The sequence below is a fragment of the Jaculus jaculus genome, chromosome 1 (genome assembly GCF_020740685.1).
Source record: "Jaculus jaculus isolate mJacJac1 chromosome 1, mJacJac1.mat.Y.cur, whole genome shotgun sequence".
NCBI classification, from domain to species: domain Eukaryota; kingdom Metazoa; phylum Chordata; class Mammalia; order Rodentia; family Dipodidae; genus Jaculus; species Jaculus jaculus.
The window spans coordinates 137,841,447-137,856,014 of NC_059102.1; the positions used below are offsets into that span (position 1 = coordinate 137,841,447).

General features: G+C 46.5%; 1 protein-coding gene across 5 annotated transcripts in view; it reads left to right on the plus strand.

Moving 5' to 3' along the window:
• Positions 1–545: 545 nt before the first annotated feature.
• The window catches only part of Astn2 (astrotactin 2), a 1,021,805-nt gene continuing 1,007,782 nt past the window's right edge, over positions 546–14,568 (plus strand). For 3 of the 5 annotated variants that reach the window (XM_045154445.1, XM_045154449.1, XM_045154453.1), the window contains exon 1: positions 546–1,005. In XM_045154445.1, the coding sequence (XP_045010380.1) occupies positions 546–1,005 (460 nt within the window). The remainder of the gene's footprint in view (positions 1,006–14,568) is intronic. The other 2 variants (XM_045154458.1, XM_045154464.1) reach the window with 1 other exon arrangement.

Here is a 14,568-nt window from a genome sequence, read left to right on the forward strand (position 1 = left end):
AGTTGAGTGGACCTTCGTGGGGTGCATTCTATGTCCGGGAAGGCGGAGTCTGATCAAGCCTGGGCTAAGGTGTGCTCCGAGGTGCAGCCCTTGGCTTGAGCCAAGGGAGGGTGAAGTTAGAGAGCAGGGTTAACACGGGAAGGATGAGTGAAGTCCTTAGAAGGACATTAGGAGCTAGAAATTTGGAGAGGGGTGTTGGAGCTGGAGAACCTGGTGAGGGCGGCGTTGGGGATCCTGGGAAAGGGGAGGGAGCGACTGGGACTTGCACGAGGCCGGGCGGAGCCTCCGAAACGCCCGGGGTCTGCCACGGGAGCCGGAGAAGGGGGCGGGCGGCGGGGACCCGAGAGGCGGCGCGCTAGGGGGGGGGGGGCGGTCCAGGGCCGATCGGGAGGCGGAGCCCGGAGCCGGGGGCTGCTGGCTAGCGGCTCTGTCGGCTCTAAGCTCCGGCGTCCTGGTTCGCTTCGGCGTCCACCGTCTCGGCCGCTGCCGCCTCTCCTTCCTTCACCACCGCCGCCACCGCCCACAGCACCGCAGCCCCTCCCGCCATGGCCGCCGCCGGCGCCCGACGCAGCCCTGGCCCCGGCTCGGGGCTCCGGGGGCGGCCGAGGCTAGGCTTCCACCCGGGGCCGCCGCCGCTGCTGCTGCTGTTTCTGCTCCTGCTACCGCCGCCGCCGCTGCTGGCCGGCGCCGCCGCCGCCTCGCGGGAGCCCGACAGCCCGTGCCGGCTCAAGACCGTCACAGTGTCCACGCTGCCCGCCCTGCGGGAAAGCGACATCGCCTGGAGCGGAGCCCGCGCCGGGGCCGGGGCCGGAGCCGGGGCTGGCCCGGGGGCCGGAGCCGCCGCCGCCGCCGCCGCCGCCGCTGCAGCCGCGTCCCCGGGCTCCGCGGGCTCCGCCGGCACTGCCGCCGAGTCGCGCCTCCTGCTCTTTGTGCGTAACGAGCTGCCCGGGCGCATCGCTGTGCAAGATGACCTGGACAACACCGAGCTGCCCTTCTTCACCCTGGGTAAGAATAGGCGCCAGCACTCGCACAGTCCCAAAGAGCCGGGACCCCCCCCCCCCCCGTGAGGCCGGACGGGTGGGGGCGCCCTGGGGATCAGCTCCCCAAGGCTGCTGCCCCGAGCGGGCTCGGCGAAGGGTAGCTGAGGGGCCCCGAGGGCGCACAGGTGGTTGGAAAGGAGTGCGGGGCAGGAGGTCCCGGAGAGCGCGCGGGGCGAGCCCCCGGGGGGCGTGACGATGCTCCCCGCAGTGGGGATCTGTCCTTCCTCCTCTCTCGCAGTCCATTTGCTGAACCCGGCGCTGTCCATTCCTTGTCGCCGGAGACTCAAAATCGCTGAGTGTGCTCGGACTAGGGGGGTTTGGGGGAAAAGACAGGCCACTGTCCGAAAGCAGTCCAACGTCAAGTCGCCCGTGGCTCCTCCGGACACCCACCGCCTCTGGCCACCCACGGTTACCGCCCCCTCTCTCTGCTCTCGGAGTTGTGAGTTCGGCCCTTCCAGACCGATTTTCTCAGGATCAGAGTCCCACGTTATAGAGACGCAGTTCGCAAAAGCTCAGGGTCCACACGAGGCTGGTGACTTGGCTAAGTCGCTGACCTTATCTGAACTTCACTTTGGGCCTAGTGTGAAGTGGGTCTGGAATGGAGTTCGAGGACTGGGATTTGAAACCCAAGGTCTCCCCCATCCCTTCTCCTCATCACCTTCCACACTCCTCCCAGACGCGAGCAGGTTGGTCCTCGCTGCTCATTTACTGAAGTAACCATGACAGTACTGACTTAAAGGCAAGAAGGACAGGAGAGGGGACGGCTGGGGGTAGGGGGCTCGAACAGGAAAGTTACACAGAAAGTTCGCCAGCAGCTCTTGCCGCCTGCTGATTCCCGGCGCGAATCCCGCAGGAGTGGGGCCCTTCCGTGGAGCTGTAGGAAGCGCGGCTGATTTCCCACCCGGGTAATTGATAGCTTAATTATCTCGGAGAGCGTTTACGAAAATGTTGTTCCCCCAGCTCTCCCGCGCTCGCCGCATGCTTGCTCTCCCCTCCTTCTCGGGGGCGCGGGCCCCACTGGTCGTGGGCGTCTGGACGACAACGATGTCGGAGGCTCCGGAGCCCTTCGCCGCACCCCCACTTTGTCTGTGGGGAGGGGTGTCTGGATCTGGTTCCAGGGATGACTGGCCTTGGAGGTTAGTGTCCTTAGGATCCAAGGCTCCGAGGTTAACTCCTGCTCTCCGAAGAAGCCCTGCAGAGTAAAGGACCTGACATCACTCTCCAGGGAGCCCTGACTTCCTGATGTTTTAAAATGTATTTTGTGACACACACCCTTCGGCTTTCGTTCTGGCTGCCTTTGGGGATCTGAGCGAGTGGTGGACTGGCCACAGAGTTTGGCGATCCTGGGCTCTCCTGACCAAAGAACCTGTGTGGAGAGCCCATGTAGGTTCCTTGGGGACTCCTGTACTCCTTCGGCAGCACTTCTGTCGTAAACACGCACACATACGCGCGCGCGCGCGCGCACGCGTACCTCCCCCCTCGTGTGAACCAGTGGGATGCTCACATCGAAGGAAAGGAGTGGGGCTGTAGGTGGAGTTCTTAGAGCACTGAACTAACCCTCTGGCTCAGTGCTAGCTCCTTCCCCGAGTGTGGTGTTGGAAGGTCCCTTCAAAGACATGGAAAGTAGCCCTTCCTTTAGTTACCACTTTCAACCTTACCCTTCCCCCTCTACTCCTCACGATATCTGTCCACTCCCGGATACCATGAGCACTCAGGAGAGGCACTTCAGTTAAGGGAGGAAAGGCATGGGTAAGTATGTACTGGCTTATTTGGCAGTAAGAACCGCAGAGCATTCCAGTTCTTCAAAGATGTGAGGAACTGGTCCAGCCAGCTATAGAGGTGGCCCGAAATTCCTGGATCTAGCCTTGATTGCCATTTAACTTTGACATTCAAGGAGACAGTTGTGTAGGCACACGAGGCAAGCAGAGCCTTGAACTGGAAGTCTTGAGTTTCTCAGGATCAGTTTGAGTCCCTCCTGCCATCCATTTGGAGGCTTTTGCTTTCCCTCTCGCCACAGCCCAAAGCCTGAAGCTGAAGTGGCCAGGTGCTGGCCTCCTTGAGGGCATGCTCTTAGGATCCACGGAGCGAACTGAGTCCCCACCTCCGCCTTCCTGCAGCGTCCTGCACTGGCAGCTCAAGAGCTCCCGACAGGGATTTGGCTAGCGAGGTACTCACCAGATGGCAGGGTACAGCAGGAGCTGTGTAGGGAGACGTGGGCTTTTTATTTGTGTTGGTCTTCGACTGTTTGCGTGTAAACACGGAGTGCACAATGAGCTCTTGGAGGGCCAGGCTGGCTGGCAATGAGGGCTGGTGGTGGCTTGAGGAGGGGGTGGGATGGGTTATTTAAGGCCGTGTCTTTCCCAAGGTGCCAAGACAGCCCCATTCCATCTTCAGACCTTTTACTCATCCTGCCTAGCATTTGCTTCTAATGAGTTAGACCAGACTTTTACTACAATTTTCAGGGAATATCGAGGTCTCTGGGTGTCACAACGTGGTATACCAAGTTAGGGCTCACATCCTGCCAAGAGTGGTGTGTGTGTAGCTACCACTAGGGGGTGATGGTGTCTACCAAAGCCCTCCCGTCATGCTTTGGGTTCTGGGCTCAGACATGCGTCTGCAAAACCTCAAAAACCCAAATGGGGAACCTCAACGTAGTTTTGCATACATTGTCGACCATCCAGGTTCAACAAAGCCATCTTTCTACCTGGTCCTACCTCTCTCTGTTCCGACTTTATTAGTAGCTTTGATATTTGTAACCCCTGTTTTGAAAACAAGTATTCTTTCTTTTATTTTTCTTTATTATTTTTTCCCCCCCAGGTAGTGCTTCTTTCTAGTCCAGGCTGACATGGGATTCACTATGTAGTCGCAGGATCACCTTGAACTCACATCTGTCATCCTTCCTCTACCTCCTAAATGCTAGGATTAAAGGCATGCCTGCCTGAAAACAAGTTTTCTTTAAGTCTCTTCCTTTTTGTATCTCTAACTCTCCCCATCAATGCTAATCTGTTTTATGTAGATAGAAACACCCCTCCAATGTGAAAGATACTGCATGTTTTTGTGTTTGTGCCTCTTATTTAGAATCTGAGTATCAATCAATGGCATTGACAAAGTGAATTTCCTTAACAATGATCAAGGAATAGCAAGTACTTATTGAATTTTTAATGACAGGCTGAGAGTGTCACTCTTGACTTGTATTACTAATTCACGTGAAATATATGGCACATACACTACTGTTATTCCCATTTGACAGACAAGAAAGCTTTCTTAGAGGTACCAGTAGCAAGCTGCACTGTAAGTAAATGACAAACCACGTACTAAACTCCTAACCTATCAGACACATCCATTCTTGGTAATGGCCAAACTGGTGTTACAAATCAAATGTGGTATTTATGCAGAGCAAAGTACTGGGTAGAAAGGCATTCCACAGGGCTGGAGATATGGGTTAGTGGTTAAGGCAGTTGCCTGAGAAACCTAAGAACACATGTTCGAATATTCAGGTCCCAAGTAGCCAGATGAAAAGTGACACAAGTGTGCAATGTTAACCATATGCAGAAGGGGGCGGTCACATATGTAGTTCATTCACAGTGGCTGAAAGGCCCTGCTGTGCCCATTGTCTGTCTGTCTGTCTGTCTGTCTGTCTGTCTCTCTCTCTCTCTCTCTCTCTCTCTGTCTGTCTGTCTCTCTCTCTCTCAAACAAATAAAATAATAAGAAAGGCATTCTGTATATCAGCCTAAAAGGAACCTCTCACCATATGACCTGTTATTGCATTGGTGAGCTGAATATAAGGGTTTGAAAGCAAGACATGATTTCAATGACCCTGCCAGCTCAAAGTTCTAGGACCCCATGGGCTGTCAAGGACATTCTACCTAGAGATTCCATAAGTGGTAGAAATGATACATTTTGTTTTATCAGGGAATAAAGTCAGCTCTATAGATTTGGCTAAAATAACGGACACTTTCTGGATCAGAAAGAACTTTAGCTAGCATGCATTGCAGATTGTAAAAGAAAATGTGATAGGTTAAATGCTAAAATGCAGCTTGGAAACTTAATGCTAGTTAGAATCTTGGAATCTCTACTATGTTTCACTGTGACCTTGAACAGGTCATTGATGCCTCAGAGCTTCAATTCTTTCTGCTGTAATATGAGTGGGTAGATGAGCCCTAAAATAGTCCTTTCGTGTAAAGCTTCTATGAACTTGAAGTGCCTTGACCCAGCCCATGACTCTAACTAGCTTCCCTTGCTTCTTGCTGTGTTTTCCTTTGCTGGTAATGTGGGGGTGTGGGAAGGATAGAGTGCAAAGAAAGGCTTTGAATAGGAACACTGCCAGCGCAGGGTTTCTGAGGTGAACCCGCATATTAGTCAGTCCTCATCTACCCCCACACAGTCCTAGAGTCTGCTTATGGAGTTGGCTTTTATGCTCACAGGTAGTGGGACATTATTCTTTTACCTGTACATCATAATGGTCAGGACAGTTTGGTTACTGCCTGCCTTGATTCAGCCAAAGGAGAGAGAAAAATAAAAATAAAAAAAGAGAGATAACATTGAACAACCATTCATTGTCAACACTTCCTAGTAATTTACTTGGCTAGGTAAACCTGACAGGAGTGGAATATGTTCTCTATTTAGTGAAGGGGGTGTAAGGAAAGAACATCCACAGTGTATTCTGTCTTTAAATGTTCTATTGTGCACAGTCCTGACAGCATCCTGATCTATTATCCTGTAGGATGCCCTGTGCAAGAAGCTGACAGGTCTTGGTGTAAAACATAGATACAGTCTGAAATGCCACCTTGGTGAGTGTAGCAGAGATTCCTTAAAATACAGATAAAACTGGCTAAACACTAGTTATGGTGTGCAGGTAGGCACTTGACTAGAGGGCTGTAGGGAGCAGAGACTTTAGCCAGAGTCAAGCACTCCACAAAGGACTAAAGAAGCTTCTTTCAAATACCAGCATCCAGTAAGGAGTCTGGGGTCCTGTGGAGAGTCTTAAAGAGAAATGTGCAGATTGAGACTGAAGGGGAGGCCCTCATGGAGCTGTCCAGCACCACAGTGTGCTGACCCCAACATATGGTTAGAACATGAGCGATGGGGAATGCAAACTAGCAACTCTTTGGAAAGCACTGAGAAGAGACCCAAGGCATTGCAAACTGTGTTCATTTTTGTTTTTATTTGATTCTGAAGGTTGAAATTCTTTATTTTGAGAGATTAACAATGGCTACAAATAAGTTTTATCTTCTCTAACGATTTCTGACCACAGAATATTCAGTAACACCAATTCTATTCTCTGTGGTGTGAAAGAGAGATTTTGAGATGCAAAAGTGGGAGAGTGTCTAGAAGTAATGTTAGATTTAGAACAATGTATGTTTTTCCTCATTTGGGCATCAGGTTCTTTATCATTAAGTGAAGGATTTGGTTAACACTCAAACCCCAGGGTCCCATCCTGGTGTGATGGTCCAGATTTATGGATCTTTGTAAACAAAGGTTTTGTGTGGAAGCATATTGGGATATTATCAAAGCTCTAATCTGGGCATTCTTCTTGTACCCACTCTCTTTCCTCATACGTCACCCCACTTCTTGCCAGCTCAAATCCAAGGGAACCTATCTAATACTCAAGGTGGAAGGAAATGCACTGTCTATTCTTGAAAAGCACTGTGTTTCTGGGAAGGTAATAAGGTAGGGAGAAAGCAAGGATTATTTCCATTAGTACAGAGGCTAAAGATTCACCTCAGGCTAGCTGGATTGCTCTTTCAGATTGTGTGTGTGGTGGTGGGGAAGGGGGGATAATAGGATAATGACATTAGTGAGACATGCAGAGCTATATAAACTATGGTGTGACATCGAACTTTTTTGCTTCTGAAACTGGGCCCTCAGGCCACAGGGACATTCTATCATTTTAATTTAGAGCCTAGAGTAGCAGGAGGTTTGACCAGACCTCTAGCAGGCAGAGATTCATGCTTCTCACTTCCTTGTTTTGTCAAGCCCTAGGCCTTGACTATCATTGGATATGAGATGTGAACCTTTATGCTGAGGGAAGAGGGATAAAGGCAGTCAGTGACCTCTTGTATGCTGCCTGGAAATGGTTACAACACTGTCACCTTTGATGAGTTCCTGGTATCATAGAATCTCAGAAGATATTGACTCACTCTTTCCATTTCTATGGAGGTCTAGATAAGGGAAGGAACTTAGGAACTGTCCATCACATTTAAACCCAGTGCTCTTAATTCCTATTTGTATCACAATATTGTACTGCTCATATGAGAATGTGGCTTTAAAGAAGCTCTGGTTATACAACTTGGTTAAATTTCATAAACAAATCGAATCTTTCCTCCCACAATAAAATAAACAATTAAAAATCTTTTAATGTGGGTGGCTTAGGGAGTAAACCTAGGCATTCAGGTTTTGTAAGTTCCTTTCACCACCAAACCATCTTACTAGCCCCAATAATTAAAATCTAAAGAGAAAAGTCTCCTTAGGGAAATTGAACTTATTATCCTGCCTTACTGTCCCATTGGAGTTGGTTCCAGTCTTTCCAAATGAGTATGTGAGCTGTTATATTTTGTTTGGGTTGGGGGAATCTTTCTTTAGGTGCAGGGTGAGAGATGCCTGCTCTTTCTTGGAAATAAAATGAAATGGAGTTAAACCTTGGGTTGCAGCAACATCAGAAGTGGTCTTCCTTCATAGTCACAGATCTGATACTTTCCCAAGTTCTCTCATTGACCAGCTAGTGGCAACAGAAGATTAACTATAGCGAGGTGGCTGCTTTTCCCATCCTTAACAGCAAAACCAACAACTCTGCCCCAGGAGGAGTCAGACAGCACTGCTTGGCAATTCTTGTTATCCCTTACATTCCCTGCTTTCACTGGCTCTTCTCTACTGCCTATAAGGTGTTTTTTTTTTTTTTTTTTCCTTTGACAGTAGCCTCCAGGAATATCTTTCTACTGAATGAAAAGGGGTTGGTGGTGTCTACATAATTTAAAGTGCAAGACTTTGTAGTACTTTACTAATATTTTTAAATGATATTTGTAGCCTCTTTACAACCACAAAAGAACCCCAGAACAGCTCAGTCTTTGATCTAAAATTTGATATAAATATTGTTTGTTAAAAACCAAAGAGTGTTAGCCATAAGAAGGAACCACTCTATTCACACTGTTGGGCTAAGCAACACTTCTCTCTGCTACAATTTTATCAGTGAATTTGTTGGTCTAGCCACTTCTTAGCTTTTCCTAATTAAAGTATCTTCTGTACCTTATTTCATTAAAAGCCTGAATCTGATGTTTCTTGTTATTTTATGGTTCCTTATTGTCCTTAGTATGAATTTATAATGCCTGTTGCAGTACAAGCCTGATTACATTCTATCAGACCATCCTAGAAGAAACATTTCTTCTCATTCTGCAACTCATTCACCACCACTCGGAGAAAAATCTTATTCATCTTTCAGGACTGAATTCAAGTGTTAACTTGTCATTGAAGCCATTCTTGACCTCTTTGCACTGGCATTGAACAATCTAAGCCTTGGTGCTACGGCCACTGTAAAAACTATTATGATAAGAGCCAGTCTCTTAAGAGCCATGGGATCACCTACAGCATGGCAGGCACTGTCTAACAGCATCAGATGCATAAAAGAGCAAGTGACAAGGACCCCTGCATTCAGGGGGCTTATATCTATGTATATACATGCAGGTTTTTGTGTTATTGTCCAAGTAAATATAATAAGTAAATCTCATTGTTTGTGAAAAGATAAGTTCCATATTAAAGTAAATAAATAAAAGAGGGACAGAAGAATCAAAAGTTCTGACATGAGAAGCTTATTTTTAATATAAAGTACCATAGATGGAGAAGAGCTTATTGAAAATGTGAGATTGAAGCAAAAACTTCGCGAGGTGAAGTAGTTAGCCAAGAAATACAGAAAAAGAATATTTCAAGCAAAGAACCATCTCAGCGAAACTAAATTAAGCTTGTGTCTGGATGGTCCAAGGGCCAGTAGGAAGTCCAGGGTAGTAAGAGTAGAGTTAGTGAGGGATAGAGGAGACCCAAATACCACAAGGCTGTGCAAACAGCTATCAGAATTTGGGCTTTGGTTTTGTGTGCAGTGTACAGTGGAGAGCTATGTCGGATTTTAAGCAGAAGAGATCCAAGACCTAACTTGCATTTCAAACGGATCATATACTTCTCTATGAGAAGTAGGGATGGAAGCAAAGAAGGACTCCGGGGAACTATTCGGGTACAAGAAGATGGTGGCTTAGAGTAGAAGTGTAGAACTTACATCACTCATGTGTTACCTTACCTGTCTTACTACTTTCCTGTGCAAAGCAGCCATCACATATTCTTCATCTTGGACTGCGGTGATTTACTCTGTACTTAGCACAGCAGAGTGTACACGAGATTCTAGATAACAGCACCTCCTGTTCGCCAGGTCTCATTCTGGAATCCATACTAAGCAAAACCAGAGATGTGTTTAAATCCTGCTTCTCACTCCTGCCCCTCACCACCCCCGCCCCCAATGAAGTATTAGCTGAATACCACCTCTTCCATGGAGCCTTCCTTCTGCTCAGCTTCCACCATCATTATCTCAAGCTTTGCATCTGGTAAATATATATGATACATAATACGGCCAGTTTTATGAGAGGAAGTAGTATTTGGTTTGCAAGAAGACCTTACTGTGAGACGCTTGGAAGGCAGATAAAGGATTAGAACCTGTGTACTGTGGCAAATAAGACATTGATTGTCTAGGGTGACAAGACCATGTTCTAGGATTGCCAACTATTAGAGGTGAAAAGAATTTTGGACATTTTCTTCCCCAAACACTTCTGTGTAAAAATGGGTAGAGGGGATTAGAGAGATGGCTTGGTGGTTAAGGCACTTGCCCATGAAACATAAGGACCTAAGTTCAGTCCCCCAGTACCCATATAAGCCAGATACACAAGATTATCCATGTGTCTAGAATTGTTTTACAGTGGCTAAAGGCCCTTCCATACCTGTTCTCTCTCCTTCTCTCTCTCTCTTTCTCTCTTAAGTAAATAAATAAAATAATTGAAAAAAAGAATAGGAAGTCAAGTTCATTACAGCAGGCCAGTGGTAGAACAGATACCAGTCCTAAATCTACTAACTCCTAATACAATGTTCCTTTTTGTCAGCTCCTTCCACCCTGGGGGGGTAAAGTAACTGACATTATCATCCTGGAAATGATGATCATGCTTTGAATATTGACTATGCTTTAGGTGTCACATTGGTACAGGGATAATTTCATTTTATCATTTTCATGATGGTGAACCATAGAAGAGGTTGGTATATGCTGTGACACAGAGGAGTTGATGAACATATTGAAGATCTCTGTTCAGCTCTGAGTCTGAATTTTGTTGATTTTTTTTTATTCTTTGGCAGTTTTGTACTGTTTTTGTTTTTCACATTGAAAATGGAATATACATGTCACATATAAAATATTGCGTATTTTATAATACTGTAAAACTCTAATAAACAATATAAACTTACCAGAATATTACAACTACATTAATATCTTTGAATTCCAGACCAAACATTTCACTGGCATACAAAGTATGAATTTTCTAAGGTGCCACAGCAAATACAAAACAAAATCCAATTACTAACCCAGGTCTTCTATCTGAGCTGAAATGAACACAAGCCAGTTTTGAGCACCCAAACTCTAGCATGGAATCTCCAAGACATGCAGGTGTTACCTAGGATTTATTTATACCATCTCTCTCAGCCCCTATTTGCCCATAAAAGGTACATAGTAATCACACTTCTGGGTTGCTGTGCTATTTCTTTTGGTGAGCTCTCCAAAAGTTAAATTTTGATCAAGACCCAGCACTGTGCACAGTTTTTATTCATGCTAAGCTGAATGATCTTCACTGAGAACCTGTGTGTGGAGTACCTAGCATAGCATCTGGCACAGTTTGTGATCCATGCCTCTTTGCCACCTGGAGTTCTTTTTGTGAAAAGAGGTGGAGGTATGAATAAATAATTAATGTGCATTCCCCTTCCCTTACCCCTCTTTTCATTCTAGCATGCTCTGCTTATGGGTCTCTCCTCCCTCCCTCTCCCTGTCCTCAGTAAGGCAAAAAGGATGAAACTAGCCATTGATCTCTGCTGGCTCTGGGGAAGGTGGGGGAGGGAGTGCATAGAATTCTGGGGTTGGCTGAGGACAGTTTTGGCAGGGAAACACTGAGACAATGAGTCTAAGACCAGAGAGCGTTGGAGTTATAGGTTAGGGAAAGGGGCATTCCTCTCCCTTCTGGTGGTGGCAGCTGACAAAGCCCTACCCCCACACAACCAGGGAAGTCAGGAGAGGCTTTGCAAGCAGCCAAAAGGGAAGGAACATTTCCATTAGCAGAATCAGCTGTAAAGAGATTTCCAGTCACAGTAATAGCTGCATTCAGGGGAGTCATTTCAGTGGTGGCTGTGGGTGGAGGATAGAAGGGGGCAGGGCGGTAATGAAAAGTGCACAAAGTGTCTGGTCTATTTGCATGGCTAAGTGAGAGACAGGTGTCAAGTATGGGATGCCTGTTTAGCAGATCCAGTCCTTTAACCAGCATTCTGGCCCTCCACACAGAGAGCGCTCTTATCAGAGGGGTTCTGGTGAAAGCCTGTGTGCCAACTTCATGCTGCCTTTGCTCCAGTTACCTGGATTACTCTCTGTGAAATTGCCATTGTCAGCAGCAGTCACCAGGGCTCCTGAGATTTGTACAAGGGGAAAGATTATTTGACTCAGTCTGTCCTAAAGTTAGCATCTCATCAGAGTCTCCTTCCAAACCTAGATCTTAAGGCTAGAACTGCTGAAGGCAGGGCTTGTGAATCTGCATTTTAATAAGGTGCTGACTCCATGACAGGTCCCAGGATGACTTCTGCAATATGACTCCTGTGCATGCCATTCTGTTCCCTAAACTCCTGGTGTACCTTATGTCACTTGAGGTGCTGGCTTCAACGATGACATGCACATTGCTAAATTTCTGAATTCTGACTTCTCTTTCCTAAGAACACTTTCCATCACAGACTCACCTGGGAAACTCCTAGACGTTACCACGCTATCGCTTCTTCCGAAAAACCTTTCACTCCTCCCCACGCCTCTGAAAGCCTACACTTCCCTGGGAGGACTGCTACATTTAGCAAATAAAAACATAGGATTCTGGGATTTGCTGAACTTCCAATGATGACCTGAATTTTTGTTTAGTATAAGCATGTCCCCTACATTTTTTTAGGGATATACCTATGCTACATTGGCTCAGTGGTTATTTGAAATGGAGACATACAAGAGCATTGTGTATTTTACGTGGAAACTTTAGGGACTGTATTTCTTTTTCCTGTTTAGGGACACATTGCTTATATTTAGTGTGATCCCTGTAATGGTTTATATTGATTGTGAATTGGACAGGATTTAGAATCACCTGTGAAACATCATCTGCATTAGGATAATTTAGGGGCGAAGAACCACCTTAACTGGGGGCTGCATCATTCTATGGACTGGGGCCCTGGACTATATAAAAGGGAGAGGGCTGGCTGGGCCCCAGCATTCATCACTCCCTGCTTCCTTACTATGGACTGAATGTGTCCAGCTGCCTGAAGATCCTGCTACCATGCCTTGCGTTCCCAACCAGGATGAATATAACCTTGAGCAGCATAAGGTGAAATAGACCCTTTCTTCTTTAAGCTGATCTTTGGTATTTTTTTTTTTTTTTTCCCAGCAAAGAAAAGGTGGATAATACAATCCACACATGTTATACTCACATCTCCTACCTTAGAAGTTCAAACAGTTACTAAAGAATCCCCCATCCCTACACTTGCTTACATCCTGTTTGTCAATCAGCCATCTTGGCTTTCTCTATAAAGTCACTTTTGAAAATTCAAGTCTCATAGTCCCCACCACCGTAACTTTCATCCAAGCTACCATCTATCCTCATATTAATCTCCCATTTGGACTGTCTGCCGTTTTACAACTCCCTATCCTTTCTTTGTGGAGTGTAGTTCGTGGCTCATGGGCCAAATTCCACCCTCTGCTAGTTTTTGTATGATCAATAAGCCAATTAACTTAAAGTAGTTGAAATTATGAGAAAAATAACATTTCCTGATATAAAACCGTCACATGAACTCAGATGTGAGGCCCATCAATGAAGCTTGGGGGAGGACTGACACACTTACTTATTTCTATAGTGTGTATGGCTGATGCCCTGGAGTGGCACAGTGTGGTAGCCACAGGAACTACCTGCCCTGCATAGCTTAAAATATGTAATAATTGCCCCCCCGGCCCCCGAAAGAGCTAGCCAGCCCCTGCTGTATTGAGAAGCTAGTTAGTCTTTTCTAGGAAGCAAATTGTTTTTTGCTACTCCCTTGTTTAAAACCATCAGTGATTTTTAGGATAAAGTTTTAGTTCTTTTTCAAGATCCACAAAATCTGAAATAATTGGCCTTCTTCTGAGTTAATCCTCCACCATTTTCTTCCTTGCTCACAAAACTAGAGTTTATGAATTCTTTCCCAGCTAAAGTCATATCTGTAGCCACCTCCTTTTCCATACCAATGACAACAGCTCTGAAAGAAAGAGGATTTATTCCCCGTTTTTACTCATTGAGGTCTGCAGCTCAGGCAACATTGCATAGTAGGTCCTAAGTAAAATGAGTGGAAATGGGAGTGATTTCTCACATCACCTTAGACCTAAACCCCATTAGGTTGTCCTGTTGCTCTTTAGACAAGAAAGAGGATGCTAGAAGCTAAGCTTCTTAACTTGCCTGTGAGTAAACATCCCCATGTGTTTGCTAAACACAATTAGGAAGGTCTGAAGTCTCATCTTCAACACCAGCCACCTTTGCTGCAATTCAAAAATGTTTAGCACAACCAAAGCAAGCCCTGTGAATAGTCTTCATGGATCCCAGTGTCAGGTTGATATGGTGGAGTGGAGCTAGGAATCTTAACTTGGTGACAGGGCTATTACGTTTGAGTCTTCATTTCTTTCTGGGCTGTCTCCATCCCTAGTGTGATGTGATTAAACCAAGTCACCTTCGAGGTACTCCTCAGTTCCAGAGAGCCTGCAGGAGGCCCAGAGAGTGAGGGGCCCCTTGGAGAACTTCTGAGGCTTGGAACTGCAGCCTGATATACTATTCTTGCTGCTCTCAAACTTGCTTACTTCCTGGAGCCTGTGAAGATTAAACTCTTGGCTCTGAACCCAGGTGAGATGGGTTTTCAAGCTCAGTCTCACACTAATTTGTTAGTGAATTTTTTTTTTTTAGCTTCCCCTAGGGAGGAAGACTGGAGAAGCTGACCGCTCAAAGTAACCAATTACCTGTCTGCCAAAAGTGGGCCTACTGTCTCTCCCTTCTCCATTCCTCCTTTTGTCTCTTCTCTTTGTTCTCCTAGCCTATTGAAAACATTTCTGTACAGCCCAAAGGCCTGAGTTCACCTGCCTCTCTGCTTCCAGAGGAAACAGAACATCTCTCCTCCCCTCAGAGGGACAGTAGGTGGGAAGGCTGAGAGCTCTGCATGGGCTGTTTCATAGGTTAGAAAGCTGGACAGGTTTTGTTAGAC